Genomic DNA, 24,396 nt, shown 5'->3' on the forward strand with positions numbered 1-24,396 from the left:
ATTTATGCTGGAGTCTAGTGGAACTTACAAGCTGTTACAGAACTGTTTAATGTAAATTCAATCAATGTACTGAAAAAATCTATATAGGTTAATTTTATGCGGGCTTTTGCGGGCGGGAGCGGGACAAAACATGAATGTTGCGGGCGGGAGCGGGACGAGATAACATATATTTCCGCGGGAGCGGGCGGGCAAGGGACATACAGTATTCTTGCGGGAGCGGGACTGAAAAATCCGTCCCGCGCAGGTCTCTACCGGCCACTCCTGGGAAAACTCTTCTATAGTGTTATAAGATATTACAATACAGTTTAGAACATTTCAGAATTTCATGTTTTGTCTCCTTGCTTGTAAGTCGTGTTCTTTGGGATAAACACAATAATGTAATCTAACCTAATGAAATCACATTAGCTGTGATTAATCTGTCCCAACACCCACAATAAATAAATAAATAAATACATAAAGTAAAAAAAAAAAAAATGAAACAATTATAATAAAAAATGCAAATAAATGTTAAAAATAAAATAAAAAACTACAACCATCCAGTGATTTGATAAAACTAGAGCATTCAAGAAATATTTGTTTTCTTGAAATGTTGCCTTTATTTTCAATTACATCAACATTACACACCTTGTGACAAAGGGAGAGTTTAAGACATGATAGCAGGTGAGCAAACCTTTCTATATGGATCTAAACTGACCTAAATCTGAGAATTGTTTCTGTTAATCCTTCAAAATCATCTTTTAAACATTAATTTCCTATGTGAATACATCCGTATTTGATTAGTATTTATATTCCCTTTGCTGCATTAAATGCAACATATCTTATTTGGTCCGGTTTCTTTTGGTTCCATGCATGTGCCAGACTCAGTTTAAGGTGCACAACTTATACAATATGCACAAACTTCTAGAAGTTTTACACTATGCAAAACAATCCAAAGTCTAATTGTAATAAATAGCTTTAAATAAAGCACACCTGAAAAAATGTAAATATTATATTAATTTCACAACGAACTGAATGTTTAAGTATTCATGTTATTCAAGTGCATAAAGTGCAAAAAAATAAGATCAGATCATTTATTGCACACAAGTACTTAATGTCTGAAAGAATTCATGCTAATGAGAAAATAAATATATACTAGAATAAAACATCACCTGTATAGTACACCTGTAATACACGTTCAGACAGAAAGACATGTTTCTGTGATGCCAGACAGATGAGACACATGTCCACTTTGTCCAATATCTTTGCATAATTTAAAATTCCCACATTCCTATCTTGATTACACACAGTTATAGCTTTTCTCTGTTTGCAAACTGTTGCATTTGTTCACGCTCTGTTAGGGCCAGTCTCGTCTGAGTCAGGATCTTTCACGCTGTCCTCACTTGGCAAGGACTCTTCACCAGAGGAATGGGAGCTGAAATCTGCCACTCCCGACTCCTGGTCACTATTGTCAGCATTAGAGCTTTTTGGTTTGTCTCCAAAAAGGCTAAACTCTGCACTTTCTCTCTCTCCTTGTAAGGTAAAAACATTGGGAGCACCACCTATAAAGCCACCGATGTAATCCTGAGGAGTATTGGCCAGGCTTGTATCTAAAGGTAACGACCAAAGGGCCTGCTTGCTGTCCAACACTCCCTTTTGCATGTAAAGGGCTTTCGCACGCTCCTTATCCAAAACAGCCAGTTTCTGCAAGGGGAAAATACCAGATCACTGAAGTTAAAAAGACTGAATGAAAATTTTGCATTTGTGGAACATGCATATTTAAAGGAACAGTTCAGCAAAAACAGATTTGGAGAAATTAAGCTCAGTTGTGACCTTGGACAATTGTAAACCCAGACCACAAAAACAGTCATAAGGGTCCATTTCTTGAAATTGAGATTTATACATTATATGAAAGCTGAATAAATAAGCTTTCCATTGATGTATCCTTTGCTATATTTGCCAATATTTGGCCGAGATACAACTGTTTGAAAATCTGGAATCTGAGAGTGCAAAAAAATCCAAATATTGAGAAAATCACCTTTAAAGTGATCCAAATGAAGCTCTTAGCAATGCATATTACTAATCAAAAATTAAGTTTTGATATATTTATGGTATATACTAAATATCTTAATGGAACATGATTTGAACTTAATATCCTAATGATTTTTGGCATAATTTTAACCCATACAGTGCAGTTTTGGCTATTGCTACAAATATACTTTAAGACTGCCACTTAAAGGAGTAGTTCACTTTTAGAACAAACATTTACAGATAATGTACTCACCCCCTTGTCATCCAAGATGTTCATGTCTTTCTTTCTTCAGTCGTAAAGAAATTTTGTTTTTTGAGGAAAACATTTCAGGATTTCTCTCCATATAATGGACTCATATGGTGCCCGCGAGTTTGAACTTCCAAAATGCAGTTTAAATGCAGCTTCAAAGGGCTCTAAATGATCCCAGCCAAAGAAGAAGGGTCTTATCTAGCAAAAAAAGTGGGTTATTTTCTAAAAACATTTACAATTTATATACTTTTTAATCTCTACACAGAGTACAAGATGAGCATTTGAAGTTAAAAAGTATATAAATTGTAATTTTAGAATACAACCGTTTTGCTAGATAAGACCCTTTTTTTCTTGGCTGTGATCGTTTAGAGCCCTTTGAAGCTGCATTTTGGAAAAATTCAAACTCTGGGGCACCATAGAAGTCCATTATATGGAGAGAAATCCTGAAATGTTTTCCTCAAAAAATATAACTTCCTTACGACTGAAGAAAGAAAGACATGAACATCTTGGATGACAAGGGGGTGAGTACATAATCTGTAAATTTTTGTTCTGAAAGTGAACTACACCTTTAAGACTGGTTTTGAGGTCCAGGGTCACAATTTAGCAAATAAGTGGCATTAGGATGAGAGGATTACTTGTGGATTATTGTGATTTTTATCAGCTGTTTGGACTTTCATTCTGACGGCACCCATTCACATCCATTGGTGATCAAGTGCTAAATTTCTCTAAATCTGTTATGATGAAAAACAAACTCATCTTGGATGGCCTGAGGGTACATTTTAAGCAAATTGTCATTTGTGGGTGAACTATTCCTTTAAGTAAACAAGATTCAAATCAACTGATAAAAACTAATTAAAATCTAAACATTTTTAGGCGAATATCTGGTGTTCTACCTTCTCATACAGAGCCAGTTCTTCCTCAAGTTGTTGTGTCTCCTCTTTTACAGTCATCAGACAATCTAGCTCAGACTGGCGTGGGTGCAACTCACGATCAAAGCGATTATACAACCTTCTCCAGTATCTGAACACAGAAAAGACAAACAATTTTACAGTTAAACAAACAAATACCACATATCAGTTACTCTGTAACAGCTGAATTGACTTACAGACAGAGGCATGCTTAGGACTAAAAAGACAAATTGTGCATGAGAAAGAGAATCAAACTATAAGCTTTTGTTTTATAGAGTAGAAGAAAAAAACTATTTGTGACCCTGGGCTACAAAACCAGTCTAAACCAGCTGAATAAATAAGTTTTCCATTGATAGGACAATATTTGGCCCAGATACAACTATTTGAAACTCTGGAATCTGAGGGTGCAAAAAAATCTAAATATTGAGAAAACTTTAAAGTTGCCCAAATTAAGTTCTTAGCAATGCATATTACTAATCAAAAATTAAGTTTTTATATATTTATGGTAGAAAATTGACAAAATATCTTCATGGAACATAATCTTTACTTAAAATCCTAATGATTTTTCCATAAAAGTAAAATCAATCATTTTGACCCAGACAATGTGTTTTTGGCTATTGCTACGAATATACCCATGCTACTTAGGGTCATATTTAACATGTTCTGACATACTTAAAACAGTAGGGGGCAGTACTGGGCCTTAAAAGTCCCTGATTCTGGCTCTGATCAGGTTTGAACAGAGGGTTCATGAAATCCAGCTTGTTCTCCCATAAATGCGGCCATATGGAATGAGTTTTCTCTTTGATGCTGGAGGAAAAACAAAAGAAACACATGCCGTAAAACATGTTTGGTACATCCAGAGAATTCTGACGTTCGCAGTGGCATAAACATTACCAACAATTTAAGATTTGACATTCATAAAGGACAATTACCACAGATCTTTCCGCTCCTTCTGGCTGTTGCAAATGAAGTTGCCATAATGACAGGAGTAGACATGATTGTGGATGCTGATTAGAAACTTCTCATTGTACTCAAAAGCACAGGGAAACTGTTCCATAAGCTGCCATACACATTCCAGGAACTGGTCAATGACGGGTGACACTTCCTTTGCTTCTCCATCAAGATGACCGCATCTAAAAAGCCATAAATGACATTTAGAATAAGCACTTTTGAGATAATACATCCTATACAATACAATACAACCTTTGTAAATTATACGACGGAGGCAAACCTGTGTGAAAACTTGTGTCCGAATGAAACCCAGTCTTTTTCAATCAGCACCTACACATAAAAAAGAAAGGATTTTACTTAAATGTAAGCTTGTTTTTAAAAGGAATGAATACTTTTAATCAGCAAGGATGAATTAAATTTATCAAAAGTGACAGTAAAGACATTTATAATGCAACAATACAATTCAATTTCAAATGCTCTTCTTTTGAACTTTCTATTCAACAAAGAAAAAATAATGTTTATTAAGCACCAAATCAGCATATTAGAATGATTTCTGAAGGAAATTATGTGTACATTTTCAACTGAGTGCTCAAAATATTATGTTTTTCATGCTAATATGGGATGTATACCTAGCTTTAGGTTTCCTGGTAAACTACAATATTACTGTCTTACTGATCACTTGCTGTGAACTCACTATTTCCTAACAATGTGTCGATTAATGTAGACTGTTGTTGTTCTAATTACTTTGTTTCATAATAAAGAATGTAGACATATTTTGGTTTACAAACTGTATTGTTTCATCAGTCGGCTAACACATCCACCATTATTGTTTTGTGAAGTATTTACAGTTTGGCAGCTAAACTTTAGCTGTGGGCACAGTTCGCTTACATTGTATATTAAAAGACCAATCACAACAGACTTGGCCAGCTGACCAATCAGAGTAGAGCAGGCTTATGGAAGGGAGGGGTTTAAAGTCCTTAAAGGGATAGTTCACCCAAAAATGAAAATTTGATGTTTATCTGCTTACCCCCAATGCATCCAAGATGTAGGTTACTTTGTTTCCTCAGAAAAACACAAACGAAGATTTTAATGAAAACCGGTGCAGTCTGCCAGCCTTATCATGGGCGTGGATGGGCACCAAACCTTTAAAAGTAAACAAAAACATGCACAAACAAATCCAAATTACACCCTGTGGCTCGTGATGATACATGGATGTCCTAAGACACGAAACGATCGGTTTTTGTGAGAAACTGAACAGTATTTATATCATTTTTTACCTTTGATACACAGCCACGTCCATCTCTCCTGAGCACGAGTTTGGCATCAGTCACGTCACATGAGCACGCGCTTCTGGCGTAGTATACGCAAACGCCGGAAGCGATCTGTCGCATGAATACGACACTCATTGTTTACACAGAGCACAGATATTGTGGGTATAGCGGCTATTCAAAATGGTAATTACTTGCGCGTATCCTGATTGTTTAAACTGATTTAAAGCTAAAAGATTAAATTAGTTTGCGCAAACTCATCCGGGACTTTTCACTGATTTCCCCTTACGGCATTTGCGTATTCTACGCCAGAAGCGCGTGCACATGTGACGTGACTGATGCCGAACTCGTGCACATTACAGATGGACGTGGCTGTGTATCAAAGGTAAAAAATTATATAAATACTGTTCAGTTTCTCACAAAAATCGATCATTTCGTGTCTTAAGACATCAATGTATCATCACGAGCCACAGGGTGTGATTTGGATTTGTCTGTGCATGTTTTTGTTTACTTTTAAAGGTTTGGTGCCCATCCATGTCAATGATAAGGCTGGCAGACTGCACCGGTTTTCGTTAAAAATCTTCGTTTGTGTTTTTCTGAGGAAACAAAGTAACCTACATCTTGGATGCATTGGGGGTAAGCAGATAAACATCAAATTTTCATTTTTGGGTGAACTATCCCTTTAAGCTCAGAACTGCTGTGAACGAATTGTTTTGAAATCATTGCAAAATGATTCTAATATTAGTTTATTCTGAGAAATATTTAGTATATTCTGAGAAAATTACAATGTTTTATGATCATAGATGCATTTAAACTTGTTGTAGGGGACTCCAACACAATATTAGGACACTTTAAAAAACCACCTTTAAAAATGCTCTTTAAAGGTCAAATGTCAATTTTCGATGTTAAGATACTTCTTCATATCCAAGTTTCATAAGCAGAGACAACTATAAGTAACTATAAGTAAGCAAACACTGGCACTATCATAACATTGAGCATGCCTTGTTTAGTTGACCAATAAAAGACAGGAACCGCTGGTAAAACCGGTTTTAAAACAAATAATAATTTATCAGATCTATTTGTGACCCAGGACCACAAAACCAGTCATAAGGGTCACCATTAAACAATAAATACATTTTGAATAAATAAGCTTTCTACTGATCTATTGTTAGAATAGATCAATATTTGGCTGAGAGTGCAAAAGCATCAGAATGCAAAAAAAATCGAAATATTGAGAAAATCAAGTTCTTAGCAATGCATATTATTAATCAAAAATTAAGTTTTGATATATTTATGGTAGGAAATTTACAAAATATCTTCATGGAACTCGATCTTTACTTAATATCCTAATGATTTTTGGCATAAAAGAAAAATCTATCATTTTGACCCATACAATGTATATATACCCCGATGACACTTCATCTTTTTAAATGGATCACAAAATCATTCTATGCATCTGCACATATATCTTCTTCTACCAGTGTATCAGGAAATGAGTCTGTATTCCCAGACAGAACTAATCTGTGCTAGAAAGTAGGTTCTTCCTTTTAAGTTGACCCCATATGAGGGTACATTTCTAAGAAGATGTGATTTTCCGACTGAGGCCGGCTATTGAATGTAACCTCTCCAGCAGAGATCTAGTCTCCCTCCAGCAGAGAACCAGCCAGAGTCAATCCTTATGATTAAATGAGTAAGGCCTGTCAGTTATGCATCTACACTGTGAACTCTGTGACTTGGACATTTTGGAGTAAATTTAAAACACTGTAATGCTTACCATCAGCCCCTTGATGGTCCTGTAGTATGGGTCCAGAAGCACACTAGCCACAGAGCACACCTGAGCTGTCCTATCCCAGCCATCAGAACAATGCACCAAGACGCTGACCCCTTCCTCTGCCACGGCCTGTGTACGTGAGAACATAAAATAAGCGACAAAGTGCACTCATGAAGAACTCTTAAAAAGATCTTTCACCTTAGATATGAAGATTCCAGCCTCCATGATTGATTTGATGTGTCTCAACCAGTCTGAATTTTCAAGCCCCAGAAGAAATTCTCCCATGGAGGGAGAACACAGTGCCGATACTAAAAAAAGACAAGCCACTTTGAGAAGATCCAGACAAATTCACTGTTAAAGTTAAGTTTATATACCATCTGATGAAAACCAGGAGCTTTATTGAGAATTTACAACAGGGAACTGATATGAGGAATATTTTTGGATATCCTCAGTTCTTTAAAGTGCTCAATATTTACTTTGGCTTTGCAAAGAAAGCTGTGGGTATTTATGTTTCCTAAAATATGCACGACTGATAAATTGGCTTGATGACAGTTATGAATTGAGTTCTTATGGCTCATTAGTTATTATGACAACCAAATGAAATTGTGTTTCTATAAGTGGCATTGATTCTTTTTCTTGAAAAGCAGCATTAACATTCCTTGTGAGCACTGAAAGCTTTGATATGCCAACAGTTCAAATGTGATAAGAGTATTTAAAGGCTGGTGACGTCTCATGAGAACACTCCAGATGAGAGCTCAAGCCAATATACTGACAAACCTGGTCACAGTATTTCAGGCAAACTGCCATTCTAAGAAGAATCCAGCGTGTTGTAATCAGGGTTTCTGCAGATATGAACAAGTGAAATTTAAGACTTTTTAAGACCTTTTTAATACCACCTTATATGAAATTTAAGACCTAAACCTGTAATGGAAATAGATATTATATTACATGCATACATGTAATATTTAATGTGTTTAATGTAAAAAGTAAACACAATTTCATGGCTGTCATAAATTAAATTTATTACTACGATATACAGTGAACCTTTCATATCAGCAGATACTATTCCACACAAAATATCCCCATAAAAGTACCACTAGAAATAGCTGATGTAAAAAAAAAAAAAAAAATTCTGAAGCAATATTTTCATCAGTGCTCTATTAACTTTTACATCTTAAATCTGCATATTTGATTTACCTTTATAAAGGCCTTTTTTTTTACTTTTGAAATGTATGCATTACCTTTTAAATTTATTTTATTAATTTATCAATAAATTCTAAATGGCTGTTAGCAGTGAGATTACATAATTTACACTGCAAAATTAAAAGTGAGATTAATGTTTTAAATACATTTATTGATTTATAAATATATACATTAGAAATGTTGGGTGTGGAGGCAAACTTTTAAACACACTAAACTACCAGCAGGTGGCGGTAAGTCACTTCATGAGCGAGTTATTTCAACTGATTCGATCAAAACACTGAATCATAGCAAAACGTTGCTAGGAGAATGCTTCTGTTAATGTTGCATATTGTCTAATATGTAAGTAACTACTTGACTAGCTACTTTTTTGTTGAGCTAAAACTAAATGTAACATTTGTAATTGTGAGTATTTTCAGCAAAAAGCTCACTTGGTATATTACTGAACTATATCATGTTATAAATAAACTATACATTTGAAATTTTTACCTCAGTGTGTTTCTTTAGAGTGCTGTTACATTCATTTGTTTTAAAGTATGTCACAAATAGACCAGAAATACACTATCCATTATCAATTTCTGTTTACGTTGAATGTTATTAAAATATGAATCTTGCCTTTCGATGCTTCGCTAGTTGTTTTTGTCACTTCAGTTTTAATCAGGCGGTTTGTTCGGTCGGGCAAGTAAAAAAAATAAACATTTTAAAAGTATTCTGCTACTGCGATTCTGAAGACGCAGTAACTTCCACAGAGGGAGAAAAAAAATCTAGTTGTTAGCAACTGGCCTTAGCCAAGCCCTATATTCAGTTTTTTCAAGCTAAGAATCGCTAAACTTGCACTTCCTCACAGCTAAAAAGTTAAATCCATTTTACTTCTGCGGTACAATCCGAGAGAGACTCGCGCCAATAACAGAAAGCTGATTGGCTATTGCATGCTGGTCTCATTTGTAGTTTAAATACAGCAAATTATATTTGGAATTGTGAAATAAAGAACTACAACACCACGGAAACAACAAAAAGAGAATTTAAATGAGCATTAGAGGTAGCGTTACATGGACATCGGAAAAATAAGACCTGTGTAAAATTATTTAAGACCTAGAACAGCGAATTTAAGACTTTTTAAGGCCTAAAATTTTTATTTTTAAATTTTAGACTTTTTAAGACTTTTTAAGACCCCGCGGAAACCCTGTGTAATGAGATCTGAAACAGCCACAGAGTCTCTGCTGGAATTATTCGACCAGATGACTCCCTGGTGTTTTCTGGGTCAAAATGCTATCACACCCAGTCCCACTATTATTTCTTCAACACTGGAAGATTTCATTCTCACGCCCTCCTTTTCTCAATCATGGCAAAAGGGTCTCCAATCGTTAAGTCAACAAAACAAAAATAGGCGAGGAATAAAAGCCAGATGGATTCAAAGCATCCCTATTACACAATCTGCTTTGCCAAGAAACTCTCCTGTGGTACAATCAATGGCTCATTGCAGAACATCTTTATAATAGACGATAAAACACTAAGTGCTCTGAAAGGGATAGTTCACCCAAAAACAAAAATTACCCCACGATTTCCTCACCCTCAAGCCATCCTAAAATACAATTGACCATATGCACAGATTACTTCCTTGTTTTAGACAAGCCAGCTCAGTCATTTCCAGTCAACTGTACTGTGCCGTAATAGGAGTGTACTTTGCTCGTTTTCTCTACATAATCCATTCACAATCGAAGAAAGGTTTTGTTTTGTTTGTCTAAGAGGACCAAACGTCCATGTATATCGTTTCAAGAATGACTAACGCGAGTTTAAAAAAATATGCGAGTAAATCGGTTAAATATGTGCGAGTCATTGCTATGATTGACAGTATTAACTGGACAAGCTGAAAAAAAGCTGTGCGTTACATGATTCAGACTAAATTCAGAGTAACAAAACTACAGCAGTAACACGTTTGTGTTGGTTAAATATAGACTATTTAATAGCTTTTCCACTTCAAGATAAAGCTTAAAAGATGTAGTTATTAAATTACATAAAAAATTTCAAATTCATATCGATTCATATTGAGTGCATTATTTAATTCTTATAAAATTAATATTTAACTTATTTAATTTGTAGTGAACTATATATAAGCATTTAAATAATTCACCCTTATAGGCGAGCTTATTTATTTATTTAAATGGCTTTCTCAGGGTTTCTGCAGATATGAACAAGTGAAATTTAAGACTTTAAGACCTTTTTAATACCACCTTATATGAAATTTAAGACCTAAACCTATAATGGAAATAGATATTATATTACATGCATACATGTAATATTTAATGTGTTTAATGTAAAAAGTAAACAAAATTTCATGGCTGTCATAAATTAAATTTATTACTACGATATACAGTGAACTTTTCATATCAGCAGATACTATTCCACACAAAATATCCCCATAAAAGTACCACTAGAAATATCTGATGTAAAAAAAAAAATTCGATCCTTGTTTGGAACTATTTTCGTTGGTGAAACAGAACAAAACAGTGGAAATATTTTGTCTAATATGTAAGTAACTACTTGACTAACTACTTGTTTATTGAGCTAAAATTAATGTAACATTTGTAATTGTGAGAATTTTCAGCAAAAAGCTCACTTGGTAAATTACTGAACTAAATCATGTTATAAATAAACTATACATTTTAAATTTTTACCTCAGTGTGTTTCTCACAAATAGACCAGAAATACACTATCCATTATCAATTTCTGTTTACATTGAATGTATTAAAATAGGAATCTTTCTTGCCTTTCTATGCTTCGCTAGTTGTTTTTGTCACTTCAGTTTTAATCAGGCGGTTTGTTCGGTCGGGCAAGAAAAAAAAAACATTTTAAAAGTATCTCGAAGGCTGGCGGTCAGCTAGCTCGACCTATATTTATTATTATTATTGATAACATTATATACAGAAAAGGGTAGTTTGACCTGTATTCTGCTACTGCGATTCTGTCTGAAGACGCAGTAACTTCCACAGAGAAAAAAAATCTACAGTTGTTAGCAACTGGCCTTAGCCAAGCCCTATATTCATTTTTTTTTCAAGCTAAGTATCGCTAAACTTGCACTTCCTCATAGCTAAAAAGATAAATCCATTTTACTTCTGCGGTACAATCCGAGAGAGACTCGCGGCAATAACAGAAAGCTGATTGGCTATTGCATGTTGGTCTCATTTGTAGTTTAAATACAGCAAATTATATTTGGAATAGTGAAATAAAGAACTACAACACCATGGAAACAACAAAAAGAGAATTTAAATGAGAATTAGATGTAGCGTTACATGGACATCGGAAAAATAAGACCTGTGTAAAATTATTTAAGACCTAGAACAGCAAATTTAAGACTTTTTAAGGCCTTAAATTGTGATTTTTAAATTTTTGACTTAAGACTTTTTAAGACCCCGCGGAAACCCTGCTTTCTGTACTTGCTATACTATATACTTCAGTGCGGTAAAAGTACTACAATTTATTATACTAGTAATTTTATAATAAAACAAAAAGCAAGACATCTTGAAAAAAACAGACTGTAAAAAATATGGACGTAGTATCTGTAGCGTCACCCATAGGTTTCTGATGAGCATTTTTGAGGCTCATTGTGGGCGGGAGTCGCCATTGCCATCATGAGTTGAAATGGAATCTGTAGCCAACTGATCCTCTGCTGCCATCTTTTGGTTATATGGGTAATTTCATGTCATTTTCATCTTAAAAAGACATTGTTTTCAGTGACTAGACATTTTTTTCCATGTGGTCTTTAGGAATGAAAAGTTAATCTTTGAAGTGAATTTTATTCCACAGCTGTAGAGTTGAAAAATAAAGGCTTTAAAATATTACAATGTGTTCATGACTATGAAGGCAAGTTACTGATTATCAAGAATATGATTAAGATGTCCTTAAAGAGAAACATCGCTAGCTAGCTAACGTTAGCCTAAACATGTTATGAGAGTGTTTAGTTGTCAGCATTTAAATGTACAATATGCAGGTACTCTTCTGGGATTACCAGGCTCGGCTTTTAAATTATATGTTGTTAAATAATATGAAACTGAATGGTTATGCCGCTATCATTATTTTACGATGTTGCAATTATTATTTTTCTCAGTTTCTGATAAGAACAAGGCAGTAGGAGTCTCAAGAGTGTCCACCTAGTGTCCAATAAAGTGCATCCATCCATCATAAAAAGTACTCCACACAGCTCTGAGGGGTTCATAAAGGCCTTCTGAAGCTAATCGATGCGTTTGTGTAATAAAAATATCCATATTTAAAACCTTATGAACTATAATCATTAGCTTCCGCTATTGTACGTGTGTTCACGAGAGAGTGGTGTTACAGCAGATGACTGGAATTTGGACATTTTTTACACAAACGCACTAATTCACCTTAGAAGGCCTTTATAAACCTCCTGGAGCTGTGTGGAGCACTTTTTTATGATGGATTTATGCACTTTATTGGTCATTAAAATCTCAACAGCCATTCACTGCCATTATAAAGCTTGGAAGAGCCTGGGCATTTTTTTTAATGAAACTCCGACTGTATTCGTCTGAAAGAAAAAAGTCATATACAACTAAGATGGCTTGAGGGTGAGTAAATCATGGTGTAATTTTCATGGTGTAAAGTGGAGCTGCAACTGGTTCAAGCTGGTCTACACTTCTAAGCATCTATGGTTGCATGAAGTTCCTTTAATATCCATGGAACCTTTCCATCTCACAAAAGTTTCTTTATAGTGGAAAAAAGGTTCTTCAGAATATTAAGATGTGCATCACATTAAGGAAATAACTCTAAACTGGAAGATTCTTTGGGGATTAAAAATAGTCTTTCAGAAGGATCTTCAAAGTAGTGGTTTATATGGTGAAATTCATTTTCCTCACTTAATAAGACAGAGACAATACCCTCTATAAGTTTCAAGCCATCCTAAAATGCAATTGGAGTTACATAAAAATGTTTCCTGGTTCTTTCCTCCTTTATAATAGAGGTGAATGGCTGCTGAGATTTTGAAGTCCAATAAAGTGCACCCATCCATCATAAAAAGTACTCCACACAGCTCTGAGGGGTTAACAAAGGCCTACTGGAGCAAATCGATGCATTTGTGTAATAAAAATATCCATATTTAAAACTTTATGAACTATAATTATTAGCTTCCGCTGTTGTACGTGTGTTCACGAGAGAGTGGCGTTCCAGCAGATGACTGGAATATGGATTTTTTTTTACAAAAACACACTGATTCACTTTAGAAGGCCGTTATTAACCTCCTGAAGCGGTGTGGAGCACTTTTTATGATGGATTTATGCACTTTATTGGTCATTAAAATCTCAACAGCCATTCACTGCCATTATAGAGCTTAGAAGAGCCTGGATATTTTTTTTGTAACTCTGATTCATCTGAAAGAAAAAAGTCATATACACCTAGGATGGCTTGAGGGTGAGTAAACAATAGGGTTATTTTTTGGGTGAACTTTCCCTTTAAGTCTTGGTTTTTCAAATGAACTATTGGAAGACCTTCTAAAAAACTGAAGTGGAGCTGCAACTGGTTCAAGCCGGTCTACACTTCTAAGCATCTATGGTTGCATGAAGTTCCTTTAATATCCATGGAACCTTTCCATCTCACAAAAGTTTCTTTATAGTGGAAAAAAGGTTCTTCAGAATATTAAGTTGTGCGTCACACTAAGGAAATAACTGTAAACTGAAACTGTAGTCTTTCAGAAGGATCTTCAGAGTAGTGGTTTATATGATGAAATTCATTTTTCTCACTTAATAAGACAGAGACAATACCTTCTATGAGTTTCTGCTGACTGTTCCTCATCACATGGATATTTTCAATGCCGATGAACTGGAACTTAATGTTGCAGTAGTTGTCCTCATTTTCGTAGCCTTTGCCCGCAGCTCGGTTTGCCATTGCATTTAGCTGGAAATACATGAGTCTTACATAAAATGTCTTTCCGTCTGGTACATCATATACTGGTATTAAGTGGACTGACCTTGGGTCTGGTGTCCACAACATACATGAATCTGCTGCCAGGATTAGACTTCATGATGGCCTGCAGCATTTGCTCGTCCTCCAGGCAGCGAGCACTGAAGCCAGAAAGAGGCTGACTGCTGCGACATATCGTGGCCTGGAAAAAATACATTATCATATGAGTAGGTGTTAGCATATGTTGGTATCCTGTGGTGTTATGCATTTTTTTTTTGAATGGGCACCAGAAATGGTCCTTGTTCAGTAGGTACCCTAGACAATAAAAAGCATGACAAATAAGTGTTGGACAAAATAGTTTAAAGGCATAGTGTTTCTTTAGTGTGAAAGTGGTGCTTTAAAAAATAAAAATAAATACATAAATATATGCGCTAAAGTATATTTCAGTTTCATTATTAACATGTACACAAATAAATATTTTAATTGAATGAATTTAAAAAATAAAAAAGATTATTATTTAAATGCTAAATAAATAAATTACATTTTTCGAGCAATTGGAAAAGCGGTCCCAGCATTTAAAAATGTAAAAAATAAAATAAATAAGAAAAAATATTTTTTAATTTAATTATTAAAATGTGTAAAAAAAAAAAAAAAATCTAAATTATATTTTAATACTTTCCATTAAAATAAACTCAATCTAGCAAAAATGCAATCATACAGCCTCAGAGTAATTCCCAGTCCAATCCTGTCACATTCGATTAATAAATTCAACTTACAGAGCAGAAGATCACACTGTCCTCTCTGTGGAATGGGCATTTCATGAGAATTTGGCCCTGGCCTCATAAAACTCTAAAGGCTGAGCTTGCAATATTACTTTTTTAGACACTGTTCTAATCATATTTTGGGGTTAACGAACCATGAATGGGGGAGATATTAAGCTATAACTGACCCCTTTGGGCCTCACCAGCATGATCCTTATGTGGAAGTCACACACAAGCTTCTCCATGTGGTTTGAATTCATGTGTCCAAAAGAAAACACAGAGACTCCAAGGGGAATATTTGACCTCAATGAAATGAAATGTATTTTAACAGAGTACCGAACCCAAGAGGGTGCAGAAGGAGCTTGACCTTGCTTTTAAAATATCCATTATTGCTGTAAATCACAAACCACGCATATGCTGCATGACACATTTAGTATCTTGTCATGGAAAATGTACTACAATTTAAATGTTTAACTGACTGCAAGTTTGCGCTGTGGATCAATATAGAGTTTAATGCAAAATCGAGCTGCACCCTATTTTTATATACAGTCAAGCCCGAAATTATTCATACCCCTGGCAAATTCTGACTTAAAGTTACTTTTATTCAACCAGCAAGTTTTTTTTTTGGCCGGAAATGACACAGGCTTCTCCCAAAAGATAATAAGATGATGTACAAGAGACATCATTGTGTAAAAAAAATATTTCTCAGCTTTTATTTACATTTGAACAAAAAGTGGTAAGTCCAAAATTATTCATACCATTTGCAAACCGTCACAGTCTATGGGAAAATCCAAAGTTCTATACCATTCCAAATAGTCCAAGCTGTTCTAAAGCATCCTAATTACTCTGATTTATTGGGAACATCTGTTTTAATCAACTCAACAGGTGAAAAACAGAAGCTCTCTGCTGTTGGTTTGTGGACAGTCATGGTTAAGACAAAGGAGCTCACTGAGGACCTGCGGCTGCGCACTGTGGCTGCTCACAAGTCAGGACAGGGCTATAAGACCATATCTAAATGTTCTGAAGTTCCAGTGGCTACAGTGCACCCTAAGAACACCATCCCCACTGTCAAACATGGTGGTGGGAACCTAATGTTTTGGGGGTGTTTTTCAACCAGGGAACCTAATCACAGTAAACAGCACCATGAAAAAGGAGCAATACATCAAAATTCTCAACAACAACATCCGGCAGTCTGCAGAGAAACTTGGCCTTGGGCACCAGTGGACATTTCAGCACGACAACGACCCAAAACACACAGCAAACTGGTGAAGAAGTGGTTAGCAGACAAAAACATTAACGTTTTGCAGTCCTGAGTCCTGACTTAAATCTAATTGAGAATCTGTGGAGGGAACTAAAGATCAGGGTGATGGCAAGGAGACCCTCCAACCTGAAAGAGTTGGAGCTCATCGCTAAAGATAAATGGGCAAAAATACCAGTGGACACATGTACAAAGCTGGTCAGCAATTATAGGAAGCGTTTGATTGCTGTAATAGCCAATAAAGGCTTTTCTATTGATTATTGAGAAGGGTATGAATAATTTTGGTGCAAAAAAAAATAATACAAATAATTTTGTAAATAAAAGATGAGTAATATTTTTTTCCACAATGATGCCTCTTGTACATCATCTTATTATCTTCTGGGAGACATCTGTGTCATTTCCAATAATAAAAAAAAAAACTTGCTGGTTGAATAAAAGTAACTTTACGTCAGAATTTGCCAGGGGTATGAATAATTTCGGGCTTGACTGTATAAGAACACTTAAGTCTCAAGAACACTGTGTTCTTGAACCTTGAACTTGCATCCTGAATCCGCTGACAAAATATTTGGCAGGAAAGGACATATGAAGGACAGGACAAAATTCTCCACAGCCTCATTAAATGAATGCTAAAACTGCATAGAGAATGTGCCAGATGTGCAGCCAGACTCACATGGTTTTCCTTGCAGTAGTATGACAACGTGGGAAATCGACCTCTGCTACGAAACTTCGAGCTCCCTACGATGACAGGGAGGGTGACGGATTTAGGCACAAACAAGTCAGCTGGGTAAGTATCACACACCTGTGTTACAAGGAGAAAAGTTCCACATATAAACAAGCACTTACATAATATATTGATTGTGTTTACATAGTGAATGTTTGGTGATTTACTCACTCTGTACTCTCGGTTGATTGGGGTGACATGCCACAGCTTATCTGGAAGTCCCATTCGACTGTACTCGGCCTTCAGATCTAAAAAGTCCCACGAGTGCTCCCGTTCAGCTTTGTCAACATTGGGATTGAAGGAAAAACAATACAACTCCTCATATTTTTCTGCAAGACACAAAACAAAAACATGACATCAATGTCTTGGTACACTGAAATAAATATGCTGATATGTCTGCAATCATATTTTAATTACAATATATTCCTAAAATTATGTCAAATGCATGCTAGGTGACTCACCTGGCCTGGAGAGACGTGAGAGTGAAATGTAAACATTGTGGCAGTTGCTCTCTTGAGGAATGATAAACTGTATGACCTGAAAGTTCTTGCAGTGGATTAATAAAGGGTATCCACTCTGGGATGCTTTATGCTTTACAACATTACACACTAAACTGTGCAGGACCTGTGAAAAGCAAACATCAAGTGTCAGTTATAGAGTGTTTTCTCGACATGTCATCAATCGGCTATATTGCTGGCACTGAGCGTAAACAATGCCACCAAACCGAACAAAACTTGCATATTTTGCTGATTATTGCTGCTGAAAATGGTCAATTATGGTCATGTTTTGGGCTATACTAATCGGCCTGACGAGGCAAAACATTTCCAGGGCAAGAAATATTTTGCCTTGACAACATTCGTGTTTGTTCTTATCATTTTCAGCCAGGTAGGTGAAATATTAGGCTAACATCTTAATTAATACTGCTTGTACATATCCTTACCACCTATTAAAGCGAGACACTGCAGGTAAATAGGGTAAAAAAAAATTGTATTACAAGTTTTCTAAAACGTTAGGTTTAAATATGCAAATGAGGCATTATTTAATGAAATATGCGCATATTTGCATGGATTTATAGTACAAAAATCTAAATACTGGATGAAGTCAGTTTTTAAAATTTTGGGTATCTCATTGTATCACTCAGATAGTGAGAAATAATTCAGAAAAAAACTTAAAACAGGCAGAAAACAATATATTTTTTACAATTTGGGAGGGAATAAAATGTATAAAATCAAACAAATTATATATCAAATCCTTCTGTAAAAACCATCAGGATAAAGACAGAAATAAAAATGTAAAGTTTGATGTGTGTGAATGCTACTGAAGTGTAGATTTATGGCTCAGCGTAAGAGAAAAAAATCATTTTGAGAAAACAGCCTTTAAAAATATGGATTGTAATTAAACTCTATTGACACAAATAGATAAAGTGCTATAAAAGAAACACTTAACAGTGTATTTGGATGTTTTTTTCCCACCAGTCTGAAAAAAACACTTTATAAAAACCAAAAAGGCCAAAATCTCAAACTTGACAGGTGCATGAAAAAACAGCTTTTTGCCTGCAGTGTCTCCCCTTAACTTTAGTTTGTCAAAATATTGCGGCATTTACTGCTTACTAAGTCCTTCTCCATATGATTTAGCAGCTTCCACACTTCCATAGTTCAGAAAGCACAAATTAGCAGAACAACGTATTCAGTAGTACATTAACCGTGCAATCCATGCTGAGTATCGTCAATATGGTAGTGTATCTGGGTAATTGATCAAATTGTGACGTAAGTGCAAACCCTCTATTGTGCTATATATTATAGGACATATTTCGGGCACACAAATACCGCACAATGACATACCGAAAATGCCAAGCACTTACCCAAAGCTCATTTCTGTCCTCAGATCCTTTACCTACAAAAATAATGTGTGTGGCTGTCAGGTAGAGCGTGCCCACTTGAGTTCTTCTCGAAGAACTTCTGTCCACTAACCAGACATTTTCAACCTGTAAAAATAGGCAACATTGGTATTAGTGGTGCACTATACAGTATCTCACAAACATATTTTAGTGATCATCCCTCTGCCTGAAATGGTACAGCATGTTTTAATTATCTGCAATCAAATAGCAAAACTTAGAATTGAATATGGCTTTTCAGTCATTTTCTTTACATTATAACTGATACTATAACAGATGTAGGCCCTTGTATTTTTTTCCTTGCACACTGGTCTCATTGACTGTGTTGAATCCAGTGAATGAATCCATTTACAAGTAATTTAACCTCAGGTTACTAATTTTGAGCATGTGAAAGCAATGCATGGAGATGTGAGGTACGAGCCATTAAAAAGGAAATTATTGTTATTATTGCATGGATGCTGGACATTTACCTTTGGCATTCTGATGTGCTCCATCTCTGACCACCACAGCTCTTGCGCCTGCAGTTTATCAGTGTACAGAAATACTTCTTAGTGTCATGCTGAACGAGTGATATTGTGTTAATTTAAACACAATAATATCTGAAGTATTGTTGAATCCTGGTTGATACGGTTACATATGGCTCCTCCCGTCATCTGTAGTGATTCACCGTAAGGTCTCCGTTCTGCGCTGACCGCCGCTGGGTCCTAAAGCCGATGAGGTTCGTGGTGGAAGCAAATTGGAAAATCTGATCAGTTTTACGCCTTTATGCCAAACCTATCCACTTTTTTCTCCTAATAATGGCGCGGTCATGCGTAAATTTTGTGGGTCAGGCTTCCGGTCTCATTCAATTCCAGCTATTTTTAGCTGTACAAAACAGCTGGCTTTGCTGCTTGATATAGCAAAGTCGTGTATTATACAATGATATATTAATGTGTTATCTTAACACAGTGGTTTGTACTGAAAACAGTTTTAACATTTAATGCACATTGTTATTCTTCTCGTTATTTCCCTATAGCGGCTAATGAACTGGAAGTTTCACCCATAGGCTTTAAGGTGGATAAGGCTATTCGGTGAATATATAGTGCATGTATGCCGTTTTCTTCATCTAATTAAATTATGTTTTACTCCAGTGAATATTTAGGTGAAATTTGAGGCCCCCGGATACACAAAAACATTTCCATTGTTAATGCAATTGCGCTTTGTTTATTTCACAGCTTGGGCCAGAGCCACTGAACTTGGTTGACAGCGTATGACAGCCACAATCACATCCATATGGCTATAAAATATACTATTCTGTGTAGAATTTGAATGGGTCCGATACATTTTATGATCCGCTACCTTGCTATCGTGTCTCTGGACCGGAGAAGCCTGTATGCACACTGGCGGTTCGCGTGACATAGTGCAACCCTAGACACTAAATTGTCTAAATTGTTCCTTATCCCCTATATAGTGCACTACAGTGCCTTGCGGAAGTATTCATACTCCTTATTTTTGGTATGTTTTTTTATGTTGCAGCCTTATGTTAAACTGCTTCAAATTACTTCCACATCAATCTACACTTCATACACCATAATGACAAAGCACAAAACAGGTTTGTAACAACTTTGCAAATTTATTAGAAATAAAAAACTGAAAAGATCCCATTGCATAAGTATTCATACCCTTTTCTGGGACACTCGAAATTTAGCTCAGTAGCATTCATATTGCTTCTAGATGTTACTAGATGTACGATAACCTTAAGGCTAACATATCCATACTAAAAGCCAAAAAACTTTATTTTTAGTTTCATGGGGACTTTAAATTGTCACAATCTAGATGCACAAAAATGTTTTCAAAGTCTTTGTTACTTATTCAAAAACATCACTATTACAGAAGCTATTGCATATGGGAGTAATATTAAAGGAGTAGTTCACTTTCAGAACAAAAATTTGCAGATAATGTACTCAACCCCTTGTCATCCAAGATGTTCATGTCTTTCTTTCTTCAGTCATAAAGAAATACGTTTTTTTGAGGAAAATATTTCAGGATTTCTCTCCATATAATGGACTTCTATGGTGCCCCCGAGTTTGAACTTCCAAAACGCAGCTTCAAAGAATCACAAACAATCACAGACAAGAAAAGAAGGGTCTTATCTAGGAAAACAATAGGTTATTTCCTAAAAAAAATACAAGTTATGTACAGTCGTGGCTAAAAGTTTTGAGAATTACATAAATATTGGAAATTGGAAAAATTGCTACTTAAGTTTTTATAATAGCAATTTGCATATACTCCAGAATGTTATGAAGAGTGATCAGATGAATTGCATAGTCCTTCTTTGCCATGAAAATTAACTTAATCCCGAAAAAAACTTTCCACTGCATTTCATTTCTGTCATTAAAGGACCTGCTGAGATCATTTCAATAATCGTCTTGTTAACTCAGGTGAGAATGTTGACGAGCACAAGGCTGGAGATCATTATGTCAGGCTGATTGGGTTAGAATGGCAGACTTGACATGCTAAAAGGAAGGTGATGCTTGAAATCATTGTTCTTCCATTGTTAACCATGGTGACCTGCAAAGAAACGCGTGCAGCCATCATTGCGTTGCATAAAAATGGCTTCACAGGCAAGGATATTGTGGCTACGATTGCACCTAAATCAACAATTTATAGGATCACCAAGAACTTCAAGGAAAGAGGTTCAATTCTTGTTAAGAAGGCTTCAGGGCGTGCAAGAAAGTCCAGCAAGCGCCAGGATCGTCTCCTAAAGAGGATTCAGCTGCGGGATCGGAGTGCCACCAGTGCAGAGCTTGTTTAGGAATGGCAGCAGGCAGGTGTGAGCGCATCTGCATGCACAGTGAGGCCAAGACTTTTGGAAGATGGCCTGGTGTCAAGAAGGGCAGCAAAGAAGCCACTTCTCTCCAAAAAACAAAACAAAACATGAGGGACAGATTGATCTTCTGCAAAAAGTATGGCGAATGGACTGCTGAGGACTGGGGCAAAGTCATATTCTCCGATGAAGCCTCTTTCCGATTGTTTGGGGCATCTGGAAAAAGGCTTGTCCGGAGAAGAAAAGGTGAGCGCTACCATCAGTCCTGTGTCATGCCAACAGTGAAGCATCCTGAGACCATTCATGTGTGGGGTTGCTTCTCATCCAAGGGAGTGGGCTCACTCACAATTTTGCCCAAAAACACAGCCATGAATAAAGAATGGTACCAAAACACCCTCCGACAGCAACTTCTTCCAACAATCCAACAACAGTTTGGTGAAGAACAATGCATTTTCCAGCACGATGGAGCACCATGCCATAAGGCAAAAGTGATAGGCTAACTAAGTGGCTCGGGGACCAAAACGTTGATATTTTGGGTCCATGGCCTGGAAACTCCCCAGATCTTAAAACTTGTGGTCAATCCTCAAGAGGCGGGTGGACAAACAAAAACCCACTAATTCTGACAAACTCCCAAGAAGTGATTATGAAAGAATAGGTTGCTATCAGTCAAGATTTGGCCCAGAAGTTGATTGAGAGCATGCCAGGTCGAATTGCAGAGGTCCTGAAAAAGAAGGGCCAACACTGCAAATACTGACTCTTTGCATAAATGTCATGTAATTGTCGATAAAAGCCTTTTAAACGTATGAAGTGCTTGTAATTATATTTCAGTACATCACAGAAACAACTGAAACAAAGATCTAAAAGCAGTTGAGCAGCAATCTTTGTGAAAACTAATATTTGTGTCATTCTCAAAACTTTTGGCCACGACTGTAGACAAATCAGTGTTTCATTACATTTAAAAGCCTCTTTTCCTTTATCATAAGCTTAAAATGTAACATATATTATTGGCCTATCAGAAATTTAAGGCCTACCATCTTTCTTAAAGCTTGTTTAAGCTTGCAGAATTTGAGTAGGCCTATGTATTCAAATGTATTTTGCCTGAAAACATATATAGGATGTATTCACCTATATGAGTCGTTCCCCTCTCTAAACATGCCTCTGATAACCACCCCTGTCCCAGATTTTAGCAGTGCTTACAATTTACTCCCATATCAATGCATAGTACACTAGATTGTATTTTAGATCTAATGGCAAGGACAGACCCACAGAAGTGCTCTGGGCCATAATGGTTAATAAAGCAGAATAGCAACCTTAGTAATGGCCCGGTTTTAGTAACTAAGGATTTAGTCCATCAGCCTGAATCATTATATCATTAGTTGACATGCAAAAATCAACAAATGTATTCTGACTTTTGACCTAGTAACTTAAAAAAAATAATTCCTTGCTGCGTGGTTGGCACAGAAATTTGACAAAGCTAGAGAAACCTTGGGGCAGTTTCTCACAGGACCACTCTGCTTAAGAGGATTAGGCAAATTGAGCACTTTCCTAATAAAGAAAGCATTAAGTAGATCTTGCAATACACACAGGTGATCATTTCAGGTATTCAATATAAATAAGATTATGGGCATTAAAAAAGCTTCCTGGGTCAGTATGTCACTATTCACTGCCGAAGTTAATATTCACATCCTCTCCTATTGCCCTAGCTAGCAGATAATGCTTTTTATAGCATAAAAATGAAGTTTCTGTCATCTTACCTTCACCAGATTCTCCTCAGGAAATGCAGTGATGCCACAGATGATCATTTTCCCATGCTGATGCTCAGATCAGACTTGTCTAGAAATTCAACTTCAGCGGAGTCAGCACAGTATCATTCAAGTCGAAACTTAAAATCTTCTGGTAACCGCTGTGAGTTTCAGTGAAGTAAATAATCACTATTGGTCTTATTCCCTCAATCAGGCTGAACATTTTCTTAGGTTCTTTGTGTCCTTTAATGCAGGATGGTTAACAGGTGACTGAACTCTAAGGACGTCATCAAAACAAAAGCAAGCACAAAGTGACGCTCATTGCATAAAAGTTATTTGTTCTCATAGATAAAGAGGGGGAGAGGGCAGTTGCAGCCGCATGCGTTTTGTAACAATGACCCTGCATAAAACTAAAGTTGACTGCACAGCAGTTTTCCGATTTGCATCCTTATATTCTTATCTGCAGCCATTAGCTTGGACAATCCTCGGGTCTTCCCACTAATAATGGACTTGAACATTTCCTGGTGACAGCTCTGTTAAGTGGTGTGGAGTGTCCCCTTGACAAACAGTTTCAGCAAAGCTGCATAGCGGTGTTGACATTAGAACCAATGTTTTCACATTCGATGAATTAACTACGGTCTTGTGTGTGACATTGACTAGTGAATCAGTTGTGTCAGTCTGACCTGAAAGACAAAAGAAAAAAAAAAAAAAAAAAAAACCTTACTCATTTTAGGAAAAATTGGTTGTATGACCTTATATAGATGTGTAGTTAAAAAAAAAAAAAAAAAAAAAAAATTGTAGTTCAACCGGTTTCTTCCCATTTCTCAAGGAATCTTGTCTTCTTTTGTTTTCCCTGCTGTTGGCAGATGAATGCTCTTTGAACTTGATTTTACGCCTGAAAAGGCTTCTGGGTTTCAGACCAACAGTGAGACATGTTTGCTGGTGCCCA

At 36.1% G+C, this 24,396-nt stretch overlaps 1 protein-coding gene across 1 annotated transcript; it reads right to left on the reverse strand.

Annotated features, from left to right (window-relative positions):
- Positions 1-582: 582 nt before the first annotated feature.
- Positions 583-19,569, reverse strand: mtmr7a (myotubularin related protein 7a). The gene is made up of 14 exons (XM_073820379.1): positions 19,370-19,569; positions 18,867-18,989; positions 17,467-17,629; positions 17,177-17,334; positions 16,955-17,083; positions 14,333-14,467; positions 14,127-14,259; positions 7,354-7,463; positions 7,159-7,284; positions 4,397-4,446; positions 4,098-4,298; positions 3,838-3,972; positions 3,151-3,277; positions 583-1,680 (listed from the first exon to the last, which is right to left on the reverse strand). Exons 1-14 carry the CDS (start codon positions 19,391-19,393, stop codon positions 1,324-1,326), a joined length of 1,971 nt encoding a protein of 656 aa, XP_073676480.1. The 5' UTR covers positions 19,394-19,569; the 3' UTR covers positions 583-1,323.
- Between the last annotated feature and the right edge of the window lie 4,827 nt (positions 19,570-24,396).

The sequence above is a fragment of the Garra rufa genome, chromosome 16 (assembly GCF_049309525.1).
Source record: "Garra rufa chromosome 16, GarRuf1.0, whole genome shotgun sequence".
NCBI lineage: Eukaryota > Metazoa > Chordata > Actinopteri > Cypriniformes > Cyprinidae > Garra > Garra rufa.